Source organism: Mastacembelus armatus, chromosome 11 (assembly GCF_900324485.2).
Source record: "Mastacembelus armatus chromosome 11, fMasArm1.2, whole genome shotgun sequence".
Classification (NCBI taxonomy): domain Eukaryota; kingdom Metazoa; phylum Chordata; class Actinopteri; order Synbranchiformes; family Mastacembelidae; genus Mastacembelus; species Mastacembelus armatus.
In genome coordinates this window covers 20224489-20252404 of record NC_046643.1, presented here as the reverse complement: position 1 = coordinate 20252404, position 27916 = coordinate 20224489, and the positions used below count along the sequence as shown (strand labels likewise).

At 47.7% G+C, this 27916-nt stretch overlaps 1 protein-coding gene across 1 annotated transcript; it reads left to right on the top strand.

The window, feature by feature from the left end:
• Positions 1–35: 35 nt before the first annotated feature.
• Positions 36–27916, top strand: dbpa (D site albumin promoter binding protein a). Its single transcript, XM_026301059.1, has 5 exons — positions 36–1872; positions 5009–5277; positions 5469–5691; positions 18901–19154; positions 25830–27916. Exons 1-5 carry the CDS (start codon positions 1677–1679, stop codon positions 26043–26045), a joined length of 1158 nt encoding a protein of 385 aa, XP_026156844.1. The 5' UTR covers positions 36–1676; the 3' UTR covers positions 26046–27916.

The following is a 27916-nucleotide window of genomic DNA, read 5'->3' as shown; positions in this document are numbered from 1 at the left end:
GGACTAAATCTAAATTGAAGTTTTAATTAAGAATTGCTTTCTTTTGTTAAATCAAAACATTAAGTGCCAACATTATGGCCTAGTCACTTTGGTGACATTTACAAGCAGTAGCCTGAATAATATCAATATGTGTATCATTTCTGCTGCATGGAAAAGCACATACACAATACTACTACTACAATACTACTACTACAATACTTTTGCACAAGGACAGCTCTTGCACTTTTGGTGAGGGAGAAACATGTGACCCAGTACAACAGTGTGACTCGCTGCTGTACTTTTAATAGTTTGTCAACAACAATGGAGGTCCACAGCAGAGACCAATAAGATAAACCAGGTTCTGGACTGAGGAGACGTAACAGTGATAATAGCCTACACTAGGACTGCCACGGTCCCGCTTGTACCCCTACTATACCTATTGATTACGTGGATTAGGTGTGTTCGGTCAATCAGAACCTGGAACATACCATCTAAGGGGAGCGAAGCCAGAGTGAAATGGTTCTGGTGCCCCAGCAGCACATAAGGTTATGTGGTATTTTTGTCAGCTAGACCCTGTTTTCATGTTGGTTTTTCTCATGAGTTCATAATCAATGTCTGATATTCACATGAGACCAGACTAGGAAATAAATAGTATGCAGTTAATTTTAAATAAGTATGTAGTAAAAATGTAGGATCTTTATCCTTCAGTCAACACGTCCAAATATTTCCACAGGCCCCCCTCACTATTAATTATTAACTATATAACCTTTTAAACTTGGGAACTCATTTTTACCAGTTTTCTCATGCGCCCTGAACGCAGTTAAGAGTGGCTGTGGGAGAAGGGGGCGTCGCCGGCGGGCGTGGCTTGTGTATGCAAACGAGCCACGCCCCCAAGCCCTTTCCCCCGTGAGCGGTGACGTCACACGCGCGGCCCGTGTTGGTTCCAGCTGACTGGGAGAGAGGGAGGGAGGGAGAGAGAGAGAGGGGGAGGAAGAGACGAGCCATCAGCCCCATCTGACTCTCATACTATTGGATATTATTATTTTGGGGGAATCTCTTTATTTCCTTCATCTGTTTTTTCGCTTGTTTGTTTTTGGTCGTTTTTTCTGTCTCAGAGACTCGCAGCGCCGCCGCTCCGATTTATTTCTAATCCGCCTGCTCCACTCATTGCATGGGACTACAGATATCCGCGTTTATCTCTGCTTTGATTTTGTTTTTTTTTCTTATTCCCCCCACTCTGGAGTAAAAATCCCCCGGGGGATCGACCAACCGAGCCACGGACCGGACGGAGCCGTGAGCCGCCGTTTTATCCCCGCAAACTTCCCGTGTGCGTCTATCAGTGCGGAGTTTGTTAAATGAGACAGGAGGGCGACAGCAGCTCCTGGAGGCTCGGACACCCTGACAGGATGAACTAGGCTCCTTCAACATGATGCCACTTTGGAGATAAACCCCCCCATCAGTTTTATTTCATATACGCGTCTCTCTTCATGGGACGGGCGGGAAAGCGGGACATCAAGTGGAGATATTGAGCGCACACACGCGTCAACTCTCCGCGCACCGTTTGACAGCGCGCCTGTCAATTACTGTCACTAATTGGATTGATTTGATCTTGAAGGTAGAGTCTGCAGGTCTCGGTACTCCACCTCCTCTCCCCCCCGGGCCTCCCCCACCTCCCCCTTCTCTCCCCTGTGGAAGTTATGTCAAGGCCTCTGGCCCAGCTCTTACCGCCGGATCTCCCTGCCGGGGCCACCAGCCCGCAGTTCGGGGCCAGCAACCCGGCTGGAAGTGCCCCCCAAGGTGGACACCTGACCTCCATGACCAACCTGAAGTCCCTGCTCCAGCTGCCGATCAAGGCCGACCAGAGAAGCACGAAGGACTGCTGCGAGATGAAAGGTGCGTGCGTGTGCGCGTGCGTGAGTGCGTGAGAGGGACCCTTTAGGCAAGACACGTCTTAAAGTGACACTGGTAGAAATAGTCCAGCCAACAAGTCTCTGCATAGAAACATCAGAGAAATAAGCCTTTTATGCTCTTATGTTGGATTTTAATCTGCTGTTAGTCCAACTTCAACTGTAACTGCACTTTGGGCAGAAACTACTAATGGACTAACCACAAAATGATTTTCAGACTTTAAAGTAAAAAAGCTCAGACCTGTTCTAGTCCCAGCAGCTTAAATGTGAGGACGCTCTGCTTTTCTTTGCCACATGTGATATTAAATAGATTCTCATTATGGACCGGTTTGGATTGTTAAACCTCACGTTGTGCTAATGATTGGATGCATTGAAAACCAAAATAGATATTGATTAAACAGCCTCCTATCAGGAATATTCATTGTGTGTGTGTGTGTGTGTGTGTGTGTGTGACTGAGTGGGTAGGTGTGATTGTTAAAGACACACATGCACACTCTGTTTTCACTTCAGTCTTGCTCCTGGCTCAGTGTCGTAGGTTTTTATATGAAACGTTTCCTTTTTGCATTTGCTGCTGAAGTGATGAGGTGGAGGAGGATGAGGAGGGGAAGATGAAGGAGTAAAAAAAAAAAAAAAAAAGGCAACACAGTCTGGCATGGATGCCATCAAAATGCAGCCGGAGCAGGAGCAGCAGTCGTTTGTGTTGAATCAGATTTGCTGGGTTGTTTAAAAAAAAAAAGGTGACTGAGTGGGATTGAATTGTTTCCCATCCACCAGCTGCCATGACAAATATTAACCAGCCTGCTTCTCCTTGCTCTCTCTGCTGCCGTCAGCTGCCGTGTGCACACACTCTGCTTTCAGTGGACGTGCAGAGACATTTTATTGACTTATCTTTATGTGCTCGTGCTATTTTAACCCTAGAATCTGCCTTTTTGTTACTGGGGGGGGGGGCAGACTAAAATGCCCCCTGAGGACCCTGCTCTGCCAGGAGTCAGTCCTCACAGTTATAGGTGATGGTGATCACTGAGAAGGGTCTTCTTGGTCCAGTCGCTCCCAGCTGGTTAGTGGACCCTGGTGGTCTCTTGGTGCAACTGCAGCTCCTTTCTCCTCAGTGTTTTTGGTTGGTTTGCATGAAGAGGAGGAAGATGCTGAGTCCAGCTGACAGGCTTGTCTGCGCAGGCCCCGTGCTACAGGCTCGCTGTCAGCGCCCATAGAGCACATGCTCTGCTAATGATAGGTGATGCATTCAGGGGTGTAAAAGAAAAAAAAAGATGTTTGTGTGATGCGTTTGCAGTGGCCATGGTTCTCTTTGCTGCGTTCCCTCTTCCACAGTCCAGAGTGGATGCTTTTCCCTGGCTGGCTTTGTTTCACGCCTTCGCAAACACCCACTCTCGCTTCACTGTCGTTCTCTCACACGTCTGAGTTTTTCCCTCTCGCACTTTCCTGTTTTGCTCTCTTCCCATCAGATCACGCCGTCACCACATCTTCCACGTTCCTCTGCGGTCCCTCTGCTCATTTGCATTTTCTCAGGCTTTGTCTTCCATCCTTTGCGGCACACGAACATCTCACTGTCTGCTCCTAACTCAGTGTTTGCATTCAGCTCTTCACCTGCCCTCTAACATCAGCGCTGATCCTCTTCCTGTTCCTGTAACGTTACCTGTCCTCTTTTCTCTGCTTCCTTCCGTCGATCACTCTAATCATTTGTCCACTTCAACTGAAAGTGTCACCATCACTTTTATTAAACTGTGTCACTTCCAATTCTTCCTGCTGCCCATTTGCCCTCTCTCACTTTTATTCTCTCCCCTTCTGCTTCTTTACACCCATTTTCCTTTCCTCTCATTTCCTTTCTTCTCATTCCTTTCCTTTCCTCTCATTTCCTTTCCTTTCCTTTTTTCCTTTCCTCTTATTTCCTTTCTTCTCATTTCCTTTCCTCTCATTTCCTTTCCTTTCTTCTCATTCCTTTCCTTTCCTTTTTTCCTTTCCTCTCATTTCCTCTTCTCATTTCCTTTCCTCTCATTCCTTTCCTTTTCTCTCATTTCCTTTCCTTTCTTCTCATTTCCTTTCCTTTCTTCTCATTCCTTTCCTTTTCTCTCATTTCCTTTCCTTTCTTCTCATTTCCTTTCCTTTCTTCTCATTCCTTTCCTTTCCCTTTTTCCTTTCCTCTCATTTCCTTTCCTCTCATTTCCTTTCCTCTCATTTCCTTTCCTTTCTTCTCATTCCTTTCCTTTCCTTTTCCTTTCCTCTCATTTCCTTTCCTCTCATTTCCTTTCCTCTCATTTCCTTTCCTTTCTTCTCATTCCTTTCCTTTCCTCTCTTTTCCTTTCCTCTCATTTCCTTTCCTTTCTTCTCATTCCTTTCCTTTCCCTTTTTCCTTTCCTCTCATTTCCTTTCCTCTCATTTCCTTTCCTGTCATTTCCTTTCCTCTCATTTCCTTTCCTTTCTTCTCATTCCTTTCCTTTCCTTTTTTCCTTTCCTCTCATTTCCTTTCTTCTCATTTCCTTTCCTTTCTTCTCATTCCTTTCCTTTCCTCTCATTTCCTTTCTTCTCATTTCCTTTCCTTTTCTCTCATTTCCTTTCCTTTCCTTTTTTCCTTTCCTCTCATTTTCTTTCTTCTCATTTTCTTTCCTCTCCTTTGCTTCCCTTTCCTCTCATTTTCTCCCATTTCCTTTCCTACCAGAAGAAGGAGACAGGAGATATCATATTTATTTTTTGCTCAGAATTATTCATGTGCTGTTTCTCATGTGTCTCTGCTGGTTTCTTGATTAATTCTCGGTGGATTGTTGATGCATTTAGTTCTGCATTAGTTTGGGGACATTTTAATTAAGATAGATTAATGAGATCATTGCATGAGATTATTAGCTTTTCACTGCAGTGTTTTTGCAGCACAAAATACTAAACCTCTCTCTAAACACATTTTATTTCCACATTTCTGGTTTGCACAATTTCAGCTTTACTTGATCTGGTCAGGATTCGGACTAATTGTTATCGGCTCTTATCTCCACTTCTGCCCTTTAACACAAACACAAGACGAGGGTGGTCTGAGGTTCCTCACGTCTTTGGTCTGGACGGTGAACATGTTGGCGATAGTTCAATGTGACAAACCTCGTGTTCTTCCTTCTCTCCAGACAAAGACAAACCCCTAGACTCTGATGAAGACTCGCTGGGTGTCAGTGCTGGAGGGCCCGGTGGGGTCGGAGGAGCCCCGGGCTCCGGAGCTCTACGGCCCAACTCCCAGTCGGCCTTCCTGGGCCCCCTGCTGTGGGAGAGGACCCTGCCCTGCGACGGAGGCCTGTTCCAGCTACAGTACATGGACCTGGAGGAGTTTCTGACTGAGAATGGGATGGGGATGCACAGCAACGGGCCCAGCTCCACCAGCGCCCAGATCCCCTCCCAGGTGAGACAGATCGGACCAGACCAGTCACCAGGCTACAAGAACAAGTCTTCTTAATGAAGCTGTAGCTGTGGTTGTCAGTATTTTCACTGATGCTGCATCAGGAAACATTACAAATAAAACTAAATCTCACTACTGCGTATAGATATGTCTTATTAAGTTTTTTTTATATGTCTTGTCTCCTCTGCTCCCAGAGCTCCCAGTCTGCGGTGCCCAGCCAGAGCTCCCAGTGCCCTCCCACCTCTCCTCCACCCTGCTCCTCCTCTTCCTCCTCCATGTCCTCTTCATCTTCCTCTTCCTCGCTGCTGGGACTGGAGACTGTGCAGCCACAGCCGCCTCCGCCACCACCTCAGCAGCAGCAGCAGCAGCAGCAGCAGCAGCCGCAAGGCATGATGGGAGGACCTGAGTGTCTACATGGTGAGTGAGTGAACATCACAGGAGTGAGCCAGGAGGAAATATGGAGGACGCGGGGGTTTGATTCTGTTTTGACGTATTAAAACGGATCTTTGAGGAAACTTGTCCGTGGGTTATTTGTTTTATCCGTCGCTCCGAAGATGTTTGAGCAGAAAGAGGCTGTAAGACGAAAATCTTTGATATCAATAACATCCTAAATTGAACGATAATAAAAAACAAAGCTTTTCTCACTGTAGCTGCTGAGAGTCAACAATGAGATTAAAACTGACATCTTCATGTGAGAAGATGCTTAAGTCTCAATATGAACCGGCACTAATAAAGACACAGACGCCTCATACCTTAATCCCACTTCAACACTTTCAACAATAACCAGAGTGGGATTTTCTCTAATTATATCTGTGTGTGATAAATGGCTGCTGCTCTGTTCTCCAGCCCTCCTCCACGCTCTCTGACAGCCTGTTTTCATCTGCTGTATATTCATAATTTAGTGTTTCCTCCCTCTGCTGCTTTTTGATGTGAACCAGAGCTGCCAGAACATCAGCAGAGTCTTTCTGTCTGTTCTGTCTGTTCTGTCTGTCTTTTATTTTATCCATTTATTTATTGGAGATTTCACAAGTCTGACAACTTTCAATTTGGGCTGATTGAAACCACAAAACCATTCTTTATGACGCTGACACTCACGTTTTTCATCGTGTGAGCCAACGAGTGAATCATCACAGCTGATTTGTGGATGATTTATCGATGACAGGTTGTCACATCTTTGGAAATGTTCAGTGGTTGTACAGACGTTTGAAGGAGTGAGACAATGTGTGAGTAAAGTAGACGATTAGAGACGGAGCGAGTCTTTGTGATCTGTGTTGGAAATAGTTAGTTTTTACTTTTTCACGTGTCACAAGTAGCTCCATCATTTTATCTTGCTATCGAAATTCCACTGAAATGAATTATCATCAAATCATTTCACGTATTTAAGCGAAGGGTGGTGCTGGTTACTTTACATACCAGCAGACCAGGTTAATGTTCTGGGCTGTTAAATGTGCACAGGAGATATTTTGTGTGAGGCTTTAAGGCGGTTCCTTGGTGAGCTTACCACGCTAAGCTGGGAGACAAACACTTGATTAGTGATAAACTTACATGACACAAGTTCCCTCCTTTCGCTGTCGTTCCAGAACCTGCAAACTTTGCAGAGGAGCATGGGATGATGGGATAGGATGGGGCACAGCTCTGGGAACAGCTGGTCAATAATTTGCTGTGGTTCGATCGGTCTGAGGAACATGTTTCATTTTACAGAATAAAACTTTTTTTGATTTATTTTTGAATATACAGTGAGTGTGCAGTATTACCACTAAGCACCAGTATAAGACGGAGAAAACTCATATTCTAAGAAATCTAACTGGGACAGTGTTTGTGTCTTTTCATTCTGAGCCACAAACTGTTGTGCTGTGTCAAAGAGCTGCAGAGAAGGTCGTAGACAAAATGAAAACCACTAAAAAAACAGTAATGTGAACAAGTGATGGATGGAAAAAAGCAAAGCCCCAGCCCGGGTAGAGCTGCTACAGAGGAGAATACCACTGGATACTGCTGCAAGACTCTGAGTGTGTGGGCACGTTCAGGTCTGAGTGCTTCTGCAAGTGTCTATGAATACACACCATCAGTGTGTGTGCACATGCATGCCTTTATGGCCTTTATATGAGTGTGCGTGTGTGTGTGTGTGTGTGTTTGCAGTATGCTGAACTTCGAACAGGCATATGAGTGTCCTCTTTGTTTTGGCATTGGCATGCAACTGTGTAGGCTTTAATGCTTTCATCTGTGTGTGTGTGTGTGTGTGTGTGTCTGTGTGCACTTTATTCTGAATTATAAACACGTGACTGGGTTGAGCATGAAGCATCCATCCAGAAATCCCTCAGGTCGTGGTGGAGCTGAAGTGTTACTACAGAGCTGCAGCAAGAGAGACTCAAGCTGAGATACATGGAAAATAGACTGGAAATAATAGTCCCGTCCACATGCATATGTTTTAGTTTGATTTGAATTCATCCTGGAACAAGAAGAGCTCAAAGGAAGCGAAAACAAACACTAAATGTGGAAGCAGCTGTGGTTTTCTGAAGCGCTTTGATAACGTTTTTCACCGGTTTAGTCCGTAAATGTAATGAACAGTGATGTTGGTGAGGACACTGACTGAGGTCAAATGGGATCAGCCGATAACGAACGGGGACTAAACCAGACTAAACCTCGTGAGCTCAGTTTTACAACATGGTTGTGGACGTTGTAGATTTCTATCGGTTTTTTTTAATACGTGAAAGCATTTTAACCCGTCACGTGCATGTCCCACCTGCTGAAAATAGATTCCAGCGGTGGAGAAATTTTCTTGATCACAAGCTGTCAGACAAAGTCGAGGTCTGCCTTTGTCCCATCAGGTGTAGGAGCATTTTTTAAAACCTTAGCAAAGCCAAGACTTTTTCAGATTGAACTAAACGTCTACACCCACTGAAAATGACCTTTAAATTGTGGTTTAAACGAGGCTGCAGCTTCGACACCTTCACGTACCTTATTAACCAAAAACTGATTTTTAACCTTAGGTTCCCGTGTGCCTGTGCAGGCTTGAGGATGCGTGAACTCATTGAACTGAAAGCATCTGCTGCACAAATTCTTTAGAGCTATTATACACACAGTGCCTTCACAGCACAGAGAGCTTTCTGCACTTCAGTGTGCACGAGACACAGTTTGATGAATAAACACAAAATTTAAATTTGACAAAAACTAAATGAGGCATCTGGAGTCCCTAATGTGAAAAGTCACCTAAGTTTAATCAGGTTTGCCGGAGGCTGTTGGGTTTTCCAGAGACATAAAGAGACTGAGGGTGAAAGCAGAAGTGCTGAAGCTTCAGTGGGAAGTACAGATAAAAACGAACACGCTGATCAGAGAATATTTCCATACTTCTATACGTTTATAGTAGATAAAGTGGCCAGAAAAAAAACAATGTTTCCACACAGCGGCATAAATTGGGAACTAGAAACTTAACTGACGGTTTATATTTGATGTGGTTTTACTTATTATGGACTAGATTTGATCATGTTTCATGCCAAACGGGAACTTTAAAGCGGGAATACGCAGGATGTGTTTGTTTTTGTCACCTACTGATATTCTCAGCACTTAGAGCCTTGTTTTTGTTTGTTTTTGCAGTGAATCACGTCTTTACTAAACCAAACTATGTCGTTAGCTTAGCTGGTTTAGCTGCTGCCATGTTATGGCTAATAAAATGCAAATACTGCTGTTTGTTTGTTGTTATTTTTAATACAAAACAGCAAATAGTAGTGAAATGCGAACAGCAGCATTATTTTAACAACACAATCTCATCTTATCTTCAGCTTTTAACATAAACACGTCGTCATCATCAGCAGGTGGAGTTTGTTCAGTTGCTGCTGAAGTGGATCTGTGGACTCAGCAGCTTTAAATCAACACTTGAAGTCGTAAAACTGCGATGGATGGAAATCAAGGCCTTTACCCGTCGCTGTCCATCCATCTCAGTGACAGCACAGCAAACTCCACCTGCTGAGGAAAACCAGAGTTCAGTCAGAACTGTGACCAGAATACACACTGAGTGTGATGTTTTACACTGTAAACACTTGTCACTGCTGCTGTTCGCTGTTTTATAAATTCTCCTAAACCTGGTTTGGCACATTCGTCCAACTCATGACGAGGTGCTGTAGCTGCATAGCTAATAATCAACTCTGGGATTTCTTTGTTTTTTTTTTTTGTTTTTTTTTGTCAAACTACTTTTCCTAAAGTCTAAAACGAACCAACTCCTTAGCTCATTAACAGTGACACGTGCACATAGGTGAGCTGGGTGAGTCCTTCATCCTTCAGTTTGATCAGGAATAATGAACAGTGGCAGAGTTAATGCAGATATTAGTGCAGATGTTAGTGCAGATGTGCACTAATATCTGAATTTAAGCAAACTATTTGTTGCACTGCTCCTTCATGTGTTGGTTTTGTGGCCCATAAACCAGAGCTAAATATTAGATTTTTCTCTCTTGAATCTCCGTGGTCAAACTGCTATGCCGACTGCTTATCACAGCAATCAGTGTCTCTTACAGGCGGACAGTCTGATCACTGATTAAACCGTCCTTGACCTTAGAACGACATAAATTGTGTAGCTCATTTTTCTTCTGAGTTGATCTGGACTGGAATCAGATAAATCTTCCAGTAATCATGAAGTGACATGAGACACGTGGAGTTTATTTCTGATATACGTGCATTCAGAGTGAAATCAGATGAATCTCTGATGTGCATTGTCGAGGATGTTCTGCCTCTTTAACAGAAGAGAGAGTGCAGGATAACGCAACGCTGAGGCAGGGGCAGATTTAACATTGAGGCCTGTGATTAATCCCGGTGAGGGAAGGGTTAAAGCAGACACTGACTCTGCACTCTAACACTGCACACAGGGAGAGAGAGCAGCGCCCAGTCAACAGTGTTCGCTTTGCATGTTCTGAGATCGCTCTCTCCGTCTCTCACACGCTCGGGCCATGTGCGGCCGCCACGTCACGTGCCTCTGCAGAAAGCATCAGGGAGAGAGGGGAAGGGAGGGGCTGGAGGAGGAAAGAGCGAGCGAGGTAGCAGCAAAGTGGATGGAGAGAGAGGAAACGGTGAAGATTACAGAGCGAATAAACACCGAGCACAAAGAGAAAAACAAAGCCTTAAAGTGAGCAAGGTTCAGAGAAGGGCAGAGTGAGCGGTGATTCAGACAAAAGTGATTTTTATTGTCAGCGTATATGTTGTTAAAGTGGACATGACAGATTACAAATGTGCACAGAGAAACCACCACAGTCCTGAATCTAACAAAAAGCCCATATGAGGGTTTTTCTGACGCCCTGCACCTCATTTGTTTGTGACTTCCAAAACTGCAAATGACCTTTAGAGAAATGACCTTTAGAAGAATGACCAAAAACATTTGAGCCCCCAGAACTTTCTCCTGACTCTGTCAGTCCTGTAATGATGTGTCTGGGTCCCATCTGTATTTGTATTATATTTTAGATTCCCAGGAATCTGCAGGTCCTGGAAAAGCTTCAGACACTGAGTAAAGAAAAAGAAGGCTTCAGAAAGTATTGAAGTCTTGTCTCGTGCCTCTTTTCTGCAGCAAAGACTTAGAAACTTAAATCAGTCAGTCATTCTAATTGGTTAATCAATATCTCAGTTTTTCCTGTTCAATAAAAAAAATTAATTAAAACTGGAGTTTAAATCATTTCTATGGTCCCTTGTGGTTTTATTTTCACTACCAGTGTGAAACAGGTATTGAATTGCACTTAATATGGTTTCATGTATGGTTTAACTTGCTGAACAAGCACAGAGTCCACATTTAACAAGTTCAGTGCTTTGAAAATATTCACAGCGGGAGAGAAATCTAAACGAGCAGCGTTTCTCCTGTGGTTTTCTGTTTTCTGTGTTTTTATGAGCATCGTCAGTGTCGTATTTAAAGAACAAACAAACAAAATGCAGAAATTCAGATGCAGCTTTCAAACAGCAGCAGCAGCAGCGACATGTGTGTGTTACCTGCAAGATTTCATCGTACACGGTGTGTGTGTGTGTGTGTGTGTGTGTGTGTGTGTGTGTGTGTGTGTGCGCGCACTGGCACAGGGCGTGCAGAGATTCAGAAAGACAAGAGCGAGTGGGAGGAGGTCACTACTCTCCACACTGGTGACATAACTCACACACAGTTTGTTGACATAAGGAACAAGTCACCTGGGGTGTGTCACCCGGTGTCACCTGGTGTGTGTGTGTGTGTGAATGTATCTACTGGTGGTGTCACACTCTCATGTGACTGTGCACGTGCCTGACGGTGTGTTTGTTGATTTTGCAGAGGCGAGACAGCCAATTTCTGTACATGGACATCCGTCTGTGTGTGTGTGTGTGTGTGTGTTCAGTGTGAAACTGAAATTACACAAAGACAAAAACCAGATGTTACAGATGCTAAAAATAATATCCAAACCATGTTTTAAATTATATGTATTTATAAAAATGAATAGAATTAAAGATTTTTACTTTGAAAAATGAGGTTTGTGTTACACTTTAGATTCAAACGCAGTATTTGTACAAGAGAAGTACAAATATTAGGCAAACGTGCTTATTTCCAGTCGTTTGTACTTATTTGTGAGCATCATTTTTAAACGCACCCAGAGAAAGCGCTTCCCGCCGAGGAAGGACTGGACATGTGTGAGGCCGAGAGGAAGCGGCCAGAAACTTCAGGGAGCGGCTGGAGGAGCCGCCTCAGTGTTTGGGTTACAGGGGGCGGAGTCCTCGGTGTGTCACGCACGTTCCCACATCACACACAAACAGCTGCTCACATTTCACGCTGAAAGACACAATAGACCTACACATGGTTGCAGCATCAATGCAACTGTTGGTCTCTGATCCCGGATGCAGTTTTCCACTAGAATAGAGAAACACATCAAGTCCAACACAAGCTATAGTTTGTGATATCAATCCAACTCAACTTAAAGTCTCTTTAAAGTGTGTATTTTTTAGCAGTTTATTAGTTTTTCCATGGATGTTATGATGCACGGGACAGAAAAGTGTTGACTAGCTAACACCCATCCCTTCACCCGTGGGTTACAGTGTCGTTCTGTCGTTCGTCCTCTATCTGCTTTTTGCAAAGTGCTTCAAGTGACCAGGGATCTGGTAAAGCCAGTATCAGGGTTGTGTAGTAACAGTCTGTCGGCTTCTAACATGGAAGAAATGAGAGAATATCTGTGTAGTACTTGATGTTTTTAGACAAATAAAGGTCTGCTGAGCTGCTGGGTGGCTCTAATGTCTAACAGGCTGCTGTTCTGGCCTTCATGCATCTGTTGCATCAAAAGATTTCTCAACATGTTGCAGGTGCTTTGATTATTTCACATGAAGTAGAACTGATGTCATATTAGTCGAAATGAAAATTCGGAGCGGGTTTTGATTCTACTGATGGTACTGCAGTACTAATACTGACACTAGTACTGCTGCTGCTACTGCTGGTACTGTGATTGCTGATGTTCGTATAGCTGCTGTCGCTTTTTGTGTTACCATTAATCGTACTACTGCTGAGGGTACAAATACTACATTTCCTGTCAGTACTAATGCTACTGCTACTTCTAACATGACTGTTACAATAACAATTTGTATTTCTATTTCTGCTGTTAGTACTTCACCTGAGGCTTCGAATACTATTGTTACTGCTGGTGCTGTTGTCAGTATTGCTGCTGAAAGTACTTCACTGCTACTATTCCTCATATCACTACTGTTGTTGTTTGAACTACTACAGTTAGTACCGCAGGTGAGAGTATAGCTTCTGTTTCCACTGCCTAGACTATAGTACTACTACTGGTAATTGCTTTAATATTCCAGGAAATAATACTACGATTGCTGCTGTTAGTGCTGCTACTTCTAGTACTACTGTTATAACTATAAATACTGCTCACAGTACTGCAATAACTGCTAGTACCATATGTCCTACAGTTACAGATACAAAGGTTATCTCTACTAGTGCTGTTACTACTAATACTTCCAGTACTACTGATATACTACGGCAATTATGTTATGGCTTGTACTAGTACAAATACAACTACTGCTGGTAATACTACAACTAATGTACTACTTCTAAGAATACTCTTAGCATTAGTAGTGTAGTGTACTGTCCATGTTTCTGTTGTTACTACCTTTCTACAGCTGAATACCAGTACCACAAAGCTACTTTTACTACCATTAGTACTAATACTGTTACTCTCAGAGTACTATCATTAAAGCTGTAATCCTTTATCCACGTCCTTCATCGTCACACAGTTTAATAAGTTGCACAATATTTTTCCTTTGTGTGAGACTGTTTTTGCAGATCGAAGTAAACAGGGTGAGTCGGTCGGTTGCACTAAAAAAAGCCGACACCAACGATCATGTAACTGTTTGATGACTAAACGCGATAGTGTGTGCAGGTCCTTCATTGTTGCACCTGCTCTGATGACTAAATCAGCCTGAAAACGAAGGCAAACATCTAAATATAAAAATGGCAGCGATAGTGCTAATGTTAGCATAACAAACATCTTTTTTTTTTTAGTCTAATTGTTTACAGTCCAGTTACAGTCACGGTCGATAACTGTTCCATGATGAGTCTGTGACCGGTGTTCGTGCTGTAATTACATCTGTCGTTTCACCTTCTCCCCACATTTCCACTTCAGCTTTTCGTCTCCTACATTTCCCAGAATGCCTTTCCGGGGAGCAGCTGTGAGTTTGTTGCGTTCAGCTGTTGGTTTGATGTGTAGGAGGATCAAGTGAAAGTGTCGTTACATTAAACGAGTTGCTCACCTGACTCTCAAACCTCGACCTGTCTATTTTCAGCCTGCGTGGGCGTCTCTGCCCACTGCAACTCCTTTTCCCAGTTTGACTCGAGAACACTGGAGCGAAACGGCAGCTCGAGACTGAAAGTGTTAGAATTTAAAGGACCGAAGCCAAATCTTGACATTTCTTTCAGACATTTAAACATTTTCTTCTTAGATCAAAACTTTGTTGGGCCTGAAAATAGCTTCGCAGAAGTTTGAGAGAAAGGACTTCAACACGTTTCCAAGTCCCATCACCCAAACTGATCAGCACGTTCCGTCACACACCCTGAGGCGAATCCTGTGATGGAGAATTTAAACAACACAGCAGCTGTTTTTAAAATGAAGGATTTCGACCAGGATGGTCTGACTTGGTTATGAATAAGAAAATGAGGCTTTAATTCTGAAAACTGACTGATCATAACCTGTTTACTCAGATTGAAGGAGGAAAGAGATCCTTTGGAAATGAAGTGGAAGTTATTATACTGTCATATTCAAGTTTTTAAGAAAAAAAACTAGGAAATTATAGGTGAAAATAGTCCATAAACGCATGTCAATAACTCTCACAACAAAAATGAATCGATGGTAACTCCATTTCCCTCATAATGAGACCTGATTGCTCAGGCCTTTCTTAGAAATGTCCTTATAATTAACTGCTAAATACCAGGATATTCAGTTTGCAGGAAATTAGACGGGACAACTAGTGCTAAGCGAGTTTAAACATCATATTAGCATAATTGGGTTGCTTCATTTCAGAAATGGGTACCACAGTATGTCGGTGTTGATAGACTGGGAGAGAGGAGCAGAGACTGACAGCAGAGCGACAGGCGGGAAGAGAAAAACTCTTAAGCTCAGTTAAATTAATGGAAGCAGAGAGGGAGAACCGAGAGTCGACGGCAGCCTCCTCCAAATGGCTCCGCTTGGCGGCTGTTCACCCAGCAGCAGCGGGAGCCGTGGTTTTGGAACGGTTTCCACTTTTTGCCCAAAATTTTTTGTGATTAGGACGTGGCTTTAGGCAGACTTATCCAGGATCAGCCTCGTCCAGCTGCCAGTGCATCCAATCAACCAGCATCAGCTGGTCCGATGGAGTCGCTGCTTCACGGACAAACAGATGGAGCAGAAGATGCATGGACAGATAAAGGGGGGGGGGGATATACGTCACATCATATGTGTGCAGTTTGTATGAGTATGCATGAATATATGTAGGGCTGCAACTACAAGGAATAAATCCATAATCTAGTCCTATATTCATGTTTTTGTATTGACCATCTATTAAAATCCTAAAATATTCACGTCACATCATCATCAAAAAACAGAGAAAGCACCAACTCTTCATGGTGACCAGTCTGCTCGACAAAGTTCAACCTGCGTTCATAGATTTTTAGCCACAGAAGCTCTAAACATGGACACTATGACTGAAATTGCTGATTAGCAACCGGTTTCTTATTTCCACCTGCTCATGCATGTGTCTGTGTCCACCCTCAGTTTGAGCTCTGGGTTTGGTCTCCACCGCCTCCTGAGGGAAACCTCTGGCTCCACTATGTTCAGCAGCTGGTCTCTGGCTGTGTCTGTCTGCTGTTTGCTGCTGAGCAGGTCGTGTGACTGAGCATTTTGTTCTGAAAGCAGCAACAAAACATGTAGATCAGTGCTTTTCCAATTACTGTCAGTAGAACAGAAGAGCTCTGTCTCCAGCAGTTTGGACAAAGTTAAATTTAATTTCTCCATTTCCTTGAAAATCATTTTTTAACTCCTTTTGTTACTAGTTTCCCAGTATTTTATTGATAATTCAGCTGAGTTAGATGGAGGGAAGGATGTTGTCCTTCATTATGGGTTTATAAACCAGAGAGTGCCCAACTTCCTGGGCAGCGTCCAGACACTTTGCATTAAAAAACACACACACAGTCTGAGCAGCAGGCACAATAAAACACAAAACAGACAAGAGCAAAAACAACAATCAATCACACCCTTGGTATTAATGCTGCCACGCGGACAGACGCTTTGAAAGGGACAGGAATCTGCATCAGGTTTTGTTCCCTCTGCAGGATGACAAGTCGCTAAGAGTCCATGTGACTTTTGTTTACAGGCTCTGGTTTGAGTGCAGTTGGAAACAATGAACCCAAAATGAAAGCACAAAGTCTTTCCCACATGGGGTTCAGACTAAAAGAAAGCAACTCTAAAGGATAATAACTAGAAAGCAGGATGGACCTTTTGTTGATCAAACTCTAATCTGGCGAAGAACAACCTTGGGTTCTTATAAGCAGCTCGGAATCACAGAGGAGTGATTGGACAGAACACAGTCTGAAGAAGATGTTATCTCACAGTTAAACTTGAAACAACCAGTCATAAAGTTTACATACCCAGAACTTCCCACTTATCCACTCGTTGGGTCTTGGGGTGAACACGGGGCCACATCGACCGGCTTTTTCTCCTCAAACATCCCGTGCCCAACCTGCCACGGGCTGTCAGCTTCATTTCTCAGAGCCCGTGGAGGATCTGGTTGAGGTATCGTGGTTGACGTGCATAGTACAGTGACTGGCAGCGGTCGAGTGTTACTGATGCTCCGGTTGCACAAAAGGCCTGATGACTGACGACGTTTGTCTTTCACACGTTGTTCTGTGATTTGATAAATGTAGAAGATGGTTTTTCTGGATGAAATCAGGAGACAAACACTTATAATTTCCCCTGATCGCTGCTCCAATTAATTACTTCCTGTAAACATTTTGTTTTTTCTGATTAATTTACTCAAGTAGTTGAAATCTTCCCACCACTGTTTCAGGCAATATTGGTCACCAGCTCTGTAGTTATTTATAATCGGTGGCTCCGAGCCCAGAGCTCCAAAAAAATGTCTTACAAATGCTGCCACAGAAGGCGGCTGACTGATCCTGGATGACTGCTCAACTAACACGTCTGTGCCAAATGCAAAATATTTGGGAAAATCAAGTTTTTGTGTTTTTAACCAAAATTGGATCTGACTGAAAATAGACTCACTGTTCTTGTTTCTGGTCCTTTACATGTTCAAAAGCTGAGCTAATGCAGAATAGCTTCAGGGCACAGGATTATTTTAATATTATATTATGTACCAAAATGTCAAATCTCTTAAACCTGTTTTATTTATTTTTTTTACATAATCTTCATTTTGCTGCTGCCACACCAGCTTAAACGTGACCTGCTGTCTTAAACTGAGCTTTTTAAAATGTAATCAGGTACAATCATTTAGATTTTGGACCAGACTTCTCAAGATTTCCTTGTTGTGGCTCAGATTTGATCATCCTGATGATCATTCTGTTCAGCGGCACAGAAATTCTCCCCGCGTCGAGCACCACGAAGGGTTAAACAAAAACCTGCTCTGGCCTGCTTGTTGTAAATCCAGCAGGATGTGAACTCGCCGCCCTCTCGAGTGTTTCTGGCTCGGTGCTGACGCTCGGTGGCGAGTGTGCGTCACTGCAGCGACTGTGGGCAAGATGCTGTTTGTTTGTAGAGATTTAAGGGTGAGCGTGAAGGGTTACAGGGTCCGCTGAACAAACAAGACGCAGCGGAGAAGAGGAGAGGTGGGTGGTTTTAATGGAAAAACATATATTCTTCCATCCCTGCCTCCACACTCGCTTCAAATTAAACCTGCACATATTGTCCACTGTCTATAGGGTAATCCTCTTTATAGCAGCTCATCTGAGGGGCCTCATTCTTGGCTCACCGCTCTCTGGATGAAGCAGGAGAGAGAAGCACCGTGTGCAGCACATGTGACTCTGCAGCCAGAGGACGGGTAGATGGAAACATAGTCCTGTACAGGGTCTGACCTGTGTGGGATGTAAACACCAAACCAGAGCAGCTGTCTGATATTAGATGTTACATTTAACTTATGTGGCATAACAGAATATACATTGACCATTTCGGATCCTTTGCATGGGAAATTAGAAGAAATACGACTAGTACTGATGTGCATTATGGGTAATACTCTACCTGTGTTTGTGCACTCGTTATAATAATAATCTTATAAACCGAATGTCCTCTTGGCCTGGAGAATTAAGATTCAGAGATGTGTGCAGTCACCACTTTTAAGGCTCCGTTAAAGGACTAGTATGCAATAAATTATTAATAGTTAAACTAGAGCAACAGTAAGAATTAGAAAATATATTTTTTGTGTTTTTACTGGTTCTGGTGGGGAAAATAATTCACTTTTCATTATACAAAAAACAGTAAATGTGCAAAGAATAAATGAAATGAAACTGACCTTGTCCAGCTGCCGTAGAGTGTAATCTGACATTTAATCATGTGTGTCCACTCGGCTGACGCCAGTTTTCTTTGCTGCTGATTTGTTGCATCTTCAGCACCTTTGGCCATAATCTGCAGATAAAACTAAACTACATGATGATGATGACTGGACAGTGGAACAAGTAATCAGTAATCAGTAATCAGCAGATTAAGCTTCAGTGGAAATATACAGTTAACCAGCACTCGTTAACACCTCGCTCTCTTTATTTATCTGCTGTTCTGTGTGGGATCATCACAGAAGCTGATTGTTTCAAATCCAAACTAAATTCATCAACTAAAGCAAAAACACAGCCCGACCTCTGACCTTTCACTGACCTTCAGCAGCGCTGTCACAAATCTCAGCATGAAGTATGATTGTATGCAGCTGTGGAAACTGGTGCCTTTAGCTCCTCCTAGTGGTTGTAACTGAAAACACATGACAGACAACAAACTCTGCAGCCTAATCCTCCCCAGGGGCAAAGCCACAAACATGGAACTGGCTCACGTTTTTTCAGTTTTCCCCCTTTTTTAATGAAATATTAAAAATCTTCTCGCCTCCATTGCAGCTTTTTTAAGATTCTCAGAGATTGTCTCTAAAGAAGAGTCATCACACGTCTCTCTTTTCCCCTCTCAGGTGGCCAGGCAGCGCCTCAGGACCCGTCACCCTCCTCTACCTGCCCTCCTGGGCCTCCTGGACCCCCAGCGGTGGCCAACGGCAGCAGCGAGCTCATGGTGAACTTTGACCCTGACCCAGCGGACCTGGCGCTGTCCAGCGTGCCGGGCCAGGAGGCTTTCGACCCGAGGCGGCATCGCTTCACCGAGGAGGAGCTGAAGCCCCAGCCGATGATCAAGAAGGCCCGCAAGATGCTGGTCCCCGACGAGCAGAAGGTACTACATCTCCCACAATCCCTTGCTTCCCTAAAGCCTCTGACTGTTTCCACTGTGGGATTGTGAATGATGTGAAATGCTGGGATGGTTGTTGGGTTTGTAGGGAAATAATGAGCTTTTATGTGGCTTTAATGGTCTGTCAAACATAAACAGAGACACAATAAAAGTAAAAAATAATAATGTTAGAAAGATCTTGAAAAACTGGAAATGACAATCAACATTTTGTGTCATGACCTTAGAAAGATTTAATTATTTATATGGACAGATAGATAGATAGATGGATGGATGGATGGATGGATGGATGGATGGATAGGTAGGTAGGTAGATAGATAGATAGACAGATGGATAGATAGATAGATGGATGGATGGATAGATAGATAGATGGATGGATGGATAGATAGATAGATGGATGGATGGATGGATGGATGATAGATAGGTAGGTAGGTGGATGGATGGATGGATGGGATAGGTAGAGGATAGGATGGAGCTGGCTAGCTCAGTGGATGGATGGCTGGATGGTAGGTGCTGGAGGCATGGCTTGTAGGTAGGTCGCTAGATAGATCAGACAGATGGCTGGCTGTCGCTCGCTGGCTGGCTGGCATGGCTGGCTGCTCGCTAGGTTGTAGGTGGATGGGCTGGCGGGATTGGCTGGCTACGGTCGGTCGGTCGCTAGTTCGCTCGCCCGCTGGATAGCTCGCCTCGCTAGGCTGGCTGGCTGGCTGGCTCGCTCGGTCGGTCGGTGGGCATGAGCTGGATGCTGGCTGGCTGGGTTAGGTCGATCGCTAGCCGCTGCGCTGCTCCGCTGGCTGGCTGGCTGCTCGCTCGCTGGCTCGCTTGGCTGGCTGGCTGGCTGCTGCTCGCTCGGTCGGTCGGTGGCTGGCTGGGCTGGATGGCTGGCTGGCTGGTCCGGTCGTCGGTCCGCTCGCCGCTGCTAGCTGGCTGGGCTGTGCTCGCTGCGCTGGCTGGCTCGCCCGCTCGCTCGCTCGCTGGCTCGCTAGCTGGCTGGCTAGGCTCGCTGGACTCGCTGGCTGGCTCGATCGCTCGCTCGCGCGATCGCTCGCTCGCTGGCTCTGGCCTCGCTGGCTCGCTCGCTCGCTCGCTGCGCTGGAGCTCGCCCGCTCGCTCGCTCGCTGGCTCGCTCGCTGGCTGGGCTGGGCTCGCTGGCTCGCTCGCTGCGCTGTCGCTCGCTGGCTGGCTGCTGGCTGGCGGGCTCGCTCGCTGGCGGCTCGCCCTGCTGCTCTCGCTGGCTCGCTAGAGCTCCTGCGGCTGTCGCTAGCTCGCTCGCTCTCGCTCGCTGCTAGGCTGCCTGGATCGCTGCGCTCGCTAGGCTCGCTAGCTGGCTGGCTCGCTCCTCGCTCCGCTGCTCGGCTGGTGCTGATAGCTGGTGCTGGCTAGCTCAGCTGAAGTCGCTCGCTCGCTCGCTCGCTCGCTGCGCTGACTAGCTGGCTCGCTGGCTGTCGCTGGATGCTCGCTTGGCTCGCTCGCTAGCTCGCGCTGCTGCTGGCTGGCTCGCTGGATCTGGCTGGCTGGCTGGCTCGCTCTGGCTGACTTCGTCGCGGAGCTACTGATCGCTGGCTGCGGTCTCGGCTCGCTCGCTCAGCTGCGCTAGATGCTGGCGTGGCTCGCTGGGCGATACTGGCTGGCTGCAATCGCTCGTGCTGGCTGCTCGCTTGGGCGATGGCTTGCCTAGATCGCTACGCTCGCTGGCTCGCCCTCGTGGCTGGCTGGCTCGCCGCTGGCTCGCGGCTGATCGTCGCTCCTCGATCGCTCGCTGGCCGCTGGCTGCGCTAGCTGGCTACGCGGATGGCTGGATGGCTGCGCTGGCTGGCCGCTCGCTCGCTGCGGCTGCCTGATCGCTCGCTGGCTGGCGCTTGCGTCGGCTGGCGGTGCGCTGGCGGTCGCTCGCTGAGCGGCGCTCGACGCTCGCGCTCGCGGCTCGCTCGCATGGCTCGTGGATCGCTCGCTCGCTCGCTCGCCTCGCTGGCTGCTGGCTCGCTGGCTCGACTCGCTCGCTCGCCTGGCTGCTCGCCCGCCGCTCGCTCGCTGGCCGCTCGCAGGCTGGCTGGCTCGACGGGCTCGCTCGCTCGCTCGCTCAGCCGCTCGCTTGCGACTCGCGCTGGACTGGCTGCTAGCTGGCTGGCTCGCCGCGCTCGCTCGCTCGCTAGCTCGCTAGCTGCTCGCTGGCTCGCCTCGCTCGCTCGACTCGCTCTGCTCGCTGCGCTGCTGCGCTCGCTAGCTCGGCTGGCTGGCGCTCGCTGGCCTGGCTCGCCCTCGCTGCTCTCGCTCGCTGGCTAGCTCCAGGGCCTCTGCTGCGCTGGCTGGCATCGTGCTCGCTGGCTCGCGTCGCTCGCTCGCGTCGCTGCGCTGGCTGCTCTCTGGTGGCTGGCTCGCTCGCTCCCCGCTGCTCGCTCGCTCGGCCGCTGGCTGGCTTGGCTATGCTGGCTGCGCTGGCTCGCTCGCTCGCTCGCAGCTCGCTCGGCTGGCTGGCTGCCGCTTGGCTGGCATGCTGGCTGGCTCCCCGCTGCCTGCATCGCTGGCTCGCTCGCTGGCTCGCCTTGCTCCGGCTCGCTGCCGCTGGCCTCAGCTGGCCTCGCTCGCTGCTCGCTGAGCTAGGCTCGCTCCTGGCTGGCTGCGTGCTGGCTCGCTCGCTGCGCCTGTCATCGCTGCCTCCTGGCTGGCTGAGAATCGCAGGTACGCTGCTGCGCGTCGTCTCGCTGCGCTCGCTGCTGGCTGGCTGCTCTTGGCATTTCCGCTGCGCTCGCTGGAGGCTCGTGCTCGCTAGCGCCTGGCTGCCTGTCGCTCTGTCACGGGCTGACCGCCCGCTGGCTACTGCGCTCGCGCTTATGGCGTCTCCGCTGCCGCTGGCAGTCGCGCTGGCTTGTCGCTCGCGGTACGGCTCGGTCGGTCATTCGCTCTCGCGTCCATCCCCGCCAGCTCGCTCGACTCGCTCGCGCGCTAGCTGGTGGCTGGCGGGCATGGCGGGCTCGCTGGCTAGGCTCGCCCGCATTACGCTCGGCTCCCGCTGGGCTACGCTCGATGGCTCGCGGCTGCTTCGCATCAGCTCCTTACGCTCGATCATGGATGCTGGCTCGCTCGTCTCGCTGAGCATCGCTCGCCTGGCTGAGCCTCAGACCTCAGCTCGCTCCTCGCTGGCTCGCGTAGCTGGCATGCTGGTCGCTGGATACTCGCTAGCTCGCTCGCTCGCTCGACTGCTGGCTGGCTGCTGGCGCGCTTGCCTCGCATCGAATCCTCGCTACAGCTCAGCTGCTGGCTCGATGGCTAGCTGGCTACGCTCGCTCCCGCTTAAGCTGGCTGGATGAGGCTGGATGGCTGGCTGGCTGGCTGGATCGACTTCCGCTGAAAGCTACGCTGGCGCGACTCGGCTGGCTCAGCGGATGGCTCGCCCGCTGCTCGCTATGGCTCGCTCGCTGGCTGCGGCTTGGCTCGACCGCTGGCTCGCGGGCATCGCTCGTGGCTGGCTGGCTGGCGGCTGGCTCGCTCGCTAGGCTGGATGGCTGCTGGGCTCGCATGGCTGGACTGGACTGGCTCGACTTGCTCTCGCGTATCGCTCAGCTCGCATGGCATGGCTCGCCCGCATGGCCTACGCTGCTAGCGGCTGGCTGGCTGGCTGGCTGGACTGGCTCGCTCGGTCGGTTCGGATCGCTCGCTCGACATCGCCCGCCACGCGCGTGCTCGCTCGCTCGCTCGCTCGCTAGGCTGGCTGGCTGACTGCTCGCCGCGGCGGTCGGTGGATGGCTGGCTGGCTGAGCTGGCGGGCTAGGCTGGCTGGCTGGCTCGGTCCGGTACGGTCGCTCGCCTCGCCGATAGCTCCTCGCTGGCTGGCTCGCCCGATCGCTCGCTCGATGGCTGGCCTCGGGCTGGCAGGGCTCGACCCGCGAGCTCAGCTCGCTCTGCTCGCGCCGCCTGGCTGCTGGCTGCTGGCTCGCTGGCTCGACTAACGCTACGCTCGCTCGACTCCGACTCGCTGCTGCTAGACTGGCTCGCTGGCTCGCTCGATCGATGGCTGGATAGCCAGCTAGATAGATAGATGGATGGGATAACGGCTAGTTAGATAGCTGGATGGATTGGTAGATGGAATAGATCGCTAGATCATAGACGCTGGCTGCTGGCTCGCTGGCTCCTAGCTAGCTACGCTGGCACTAGCCCGCTAGCTAGCATCCGCTCGCTAGCTCGCTGGCTCGGCTCCGCCGGCTCGTTTCGCTCGTGGCTCGCTCGCTGGATGGCTGGCTCGCTGGCTGGATAGCTCGCCCGCTACGCTACGCTCAGGCAGGGCATAGCTCAGCTGGCTGGCTGGCTCGGCATAGGACTCGCTCGATCCGCTCGCTGCTCGCTCGCTGGCTGCTGGCATCAGATGGCGCGCTAACTCGATCGTAGCTCGATCGCTGGCTCGCCCCTTCGCGCGATCCGCTGGAACTCGCTCGCTGGCCTGCGCTCGCGGCTCGCTCGAATCGCTGCGCTCGCTCGCTGGAGGCTGGCTAGCTGGCTCGATACTCGCTGGGGCGCGGGCTGAGCTCGCACCCGCTCTCGCAGCTCGCTGGATCGCTAGCTGGCTGAGTCGCCGGCTCGCATCGCTAGCTGCTCCTCGATGAGCGTGAGCATGGCCACTCGCGGGCTCGCTCGCTCGCTCCTGCGCGTCTCGCTCGCTGGCTGCTCGCTGCTGGCTGGCTCGCATGGCTGGCTCGACGATCAAACTCGCTAGCAGGGCTCGCTCGCTGGCTGGCTGGCTACTGGCTCGCTCGCTCGCTCGCTCAGCTACGCTGGCTGCTGTATAGCTGGGCTAGCTCGCTCGGCTCGACTAGCTCGCTGGCTCGCCCGCTCGCTCGATAGATAATAGGATAGAGAGAATGATGATGGATGGCTGATACGATGGATGGATAGACAGATAGCTAGATAATGGATAGCGATGGATGATGGATAATGGATGATAGATAGATAGCTAGCTGATTGGATCGATAGAGGGCTAGATAGATAGATAGCTGATAGCATGGAGAGACAGATAGATAGAATGATGGATAGATAGATCGATGATAGATGGATAGATAACTCGATACGGCGGATAGCTGGATGATAGATAGCCTGGCTGGATCGATCGCGATAGGATGCTCAGATCGATAGATGGATCGCGTATCTCCGGTGTAAAAGGTGAAGATTTGATTCTGTTATTCACCTCAATACTTTGGATACTTTCTTCAGTATCCAGCTGTGCTGTTTAGTTTTAAACCCTGAACTCTGACACCTCCTGTGTCGATGTGGGGAAAACCAGAAAGAGCTTGACGTTCACTCGTATCGACGCTTCTGATGAGAGTCCTATAATATTTTATGCTCAGCTCGTTGCACAATAATGAGAGGCTCTGATCAATGGCTCCTGCTTTCACAGTTCGGTGCCGAGCAGCTGCAGCTCCTGAGGCGTTTGTAATTTATGGAGAGATGAAGAGGCTCACCTTCGGTGTTCAGTCATGGACACGTTTATAAATCATTTGTGTGCAGGTTTAGAAAAAACGATCTCAGGCCAAAGTTGAAGATGAAGCTTAGATTACTGAGCAGCTCCTGGTGTGAGCTTTCAGCAGGAAAATCATTTCAGGTTCACAACAAGGAGGATTTGAATTTTTCATAAACGCTGATTAAAACAGTGTTTTAAAAACAAAGACGTCCCAGCACTGACGACCCCGGAGCTCTCGTTACGACGATAAAGGACGAGGGTTCTGCTGCTGAGATTAATGATGTTAAGACGTAAACACGGGCACAACAATTTAGGTTTCTGCTTTGCTCTCAGAGTCCAAAAGTTTAACACAACATCTCTGTTGTTTCCAATCTTCCCCTCATGAGACCCCAACCAGCCAAGAGAGCTCTTAATGCCAGAAAAAGCAATGGACCGTACAGCTGCATTCAGGAGGAGCTGCTTTCTTAATTATTACAGATTTCACTTGTCATTCTGTTTTTTACTCTGCACTGATTCCCATCCTGCATATTTAATATTATTGAGTCTAACACACTTTTAAACTGATGTGTAGATGCAACGTATCGATTGCTAGAAAACGACTCTGTCCATCTCCGTCTGTTTCTGTGTCTCAAACAACAATGTGGGAAAGTAACAGATGAGACAGAGTCTGTTATTTTCTCAGTCTGGAGTATATTCCTGCTCTTACGCCGAGGCAGAAAGCGAGAGACTGAAACTGGAAAAGCTGTAGCTGTGGTTTAAAGGAACAGTCCAGCAATTTAAAGTCACATAAATGCCAGTGAATCATAGCGTTGACACATGTTTATGGTGAGAAATGTGCCAAAATAGCCATAAGACATATCTCACATCATTATAATCTGTCTCCACTGTCCCACAGTAACCTCAGCATCCCAGGTTTAACTCTACAAAACTTATAAGGCCTTGATTGATGATTTTTGTTTGCCATGGTATAGAAATAATAATTATTATATTATTAAAATAATGATTTTCTGTTTTTGTGCAGTGGATCTCACAGTCCATGCTTTTAGTGTCTTGAAGTTGCAACTATTCACCTATTTCCACCTTTCCTCCTTCCTTTCATAATTTCCTGCCATCTTCTCTCTCTCATCACATGACTGACCCTTCTCATCCCTCTCTCTCCTCCCTCCCCTCCACCTTCCTCCCCACACACCCCAATATACCGCCGCCGATCACAGGATGAGAAGTACTGGAGCCGGCGCGTCAAGAACAACGAGGCCGCGAAGCGCTCGCGAGACGCCCGGCGGCTGAAGGAGAACCAGATCTCGGTGCGCGCCGCCTTCCTGGAGCGGGAGAACGCCACACTTCGCCAGGAGGTGGCAGACATGAGGAAAGAGCTGGGCCGCTGCAGGAACATCATCAACAAGTACGAGAGCCGGCACGGAGACTTGTGAGGCGGAGGAGGAAGAGGACGAAGGAGGAAGGGGTGGGAGGGGAAGTGGAGCTGAGGAAAGGGGACAAGGAAACCCACCAACAGCAGCACTTTAGTTGAAGTGGTGAGGGGGAAGGCCGGCGTAGATCTGCAGTAAGCGCCGTGCGACACCGAGCGCAAACACAAAAAGTGTGTGTTTGAGTGTGTGCGCTTGTGCTCCGGGATGTCATGACAGGAAAGCACAGCGATGGCATTTTTTCCCAGCTGGACTCTCTCCATAGATGCTGCTTCGCTGAATCCACACACCGTACTGTATCCGCCACCTTGTGTCGCCACGGCAGCTCACGTCACCCTCGGTGCTGTGCTTACGCCCGGTGTCGCATGGAGTTTTTGCAGGTAGTGCGTCCCGGCCGCTGCTCTGGCCAGTTCAAACAGGGTGTTGAGTTCACATTATGCCAGTGAAATCTCACTTTTTAAGCTCAAGGCACGGACGCAAGCCAGGGGAGGTCAGACGTGTAATTTTTTTCTATAAATAGGACAAAAACATGTATATTTTTGAACTGGGCAGGAAGGCAAGACTAGTCCAGCAAAGACGAGGAAGAGGTGCAGGGTTTTCATCCATGACTCAAAGAAATTTTGACATAGGATTATTGTATATTTTTCTATTAGCAGAGATATTCAGGAGGAGGATTTGGAGATAATCTTTTGTATATTTTATATATGGGGCAGGGAGGGGCTGTTAGCTGGACAGTCATGGGGCCATACGAAGCGCTTTTCCTCACAGCTGTTTATTGCTGAACGATGAAAAACCTATTTTTGATTCGACGGAGTTGGTTTCGTTGGAGGCGGAGGTGTAACAGAGAATGTATCACGGTTGAATCAGGTATTTCACATGGTGCGAGATGAGGGTTGGTATTTTAGTAACAACTGTTTCCGGCGTCAGGGCTGTAAGGAGGACACCAGCGGAAGAAGAACCGTTTTGAGAAACTTTTGTGTTCACTTGTTTTCTTCTCCTTGGGCTTGTTCAAGCACTTGATTTGTTATCTTCTCTTTGATTCCGTGTCTGATTTTGAAATAATAGCAGGGCTTTTATTTTCAAAGGTGAAGGCAAAGGAGAAAGAGAGAGAGAAAACCAGGGCGTAATGAGCTGTCGGAACAGCTGGATGTGAGCAGATGTTTGCGAATAAACAAGGCAGAGAATTTGGTTGCCAGGTTTGCATGTAGTTTGCCAAAAATGACATGCTCACACATACACACTCAGACACACAAACACGGTCACGGTCTTTCTCTCTCTATTTGCTCCCCCGAGCGGGAAAAACGAAACGCTAACTGGTTCAGGGCTGATCGGCCCAGAATGAACAGTGACTGAAACCTTTCAGTGTGCAGACACACACCCAACACACACACACGCACACACACACAGACATGCACAGCCCTCACCCAGGTTTTAACCCTGTTGTTGTTGATGTTGTTGTTATGGACTTTTATGGTGCTGATCGGATTTGATCCTTCACCTGACGCGCACAAACACACACACACACACCTACACACACATGCACATTTTAACTAGAATCATACACACTTAATGCACACAGCATCTCCAACACAGTACTGAACTGCCTATAATATTTCTTTGTCTTTTCTTTCTTCCTTTTAGTTGATTTTTCTTTCTTCTGTTGCATATTGTATTGATCGTATATAGATTTACACACAGACACTTGCCTATACCTCTCCTTCAAACGAAAATGCACCCTACTGCTACTGTACCATACAACTGTACTATTGAATATTAAACTATTCTCTCACTAGATATATATGTGTATATGATATATGCTTGAACTATGTGATTATAGTTGTAATATACATAATTGAATATATTACAGAAAAAACCCA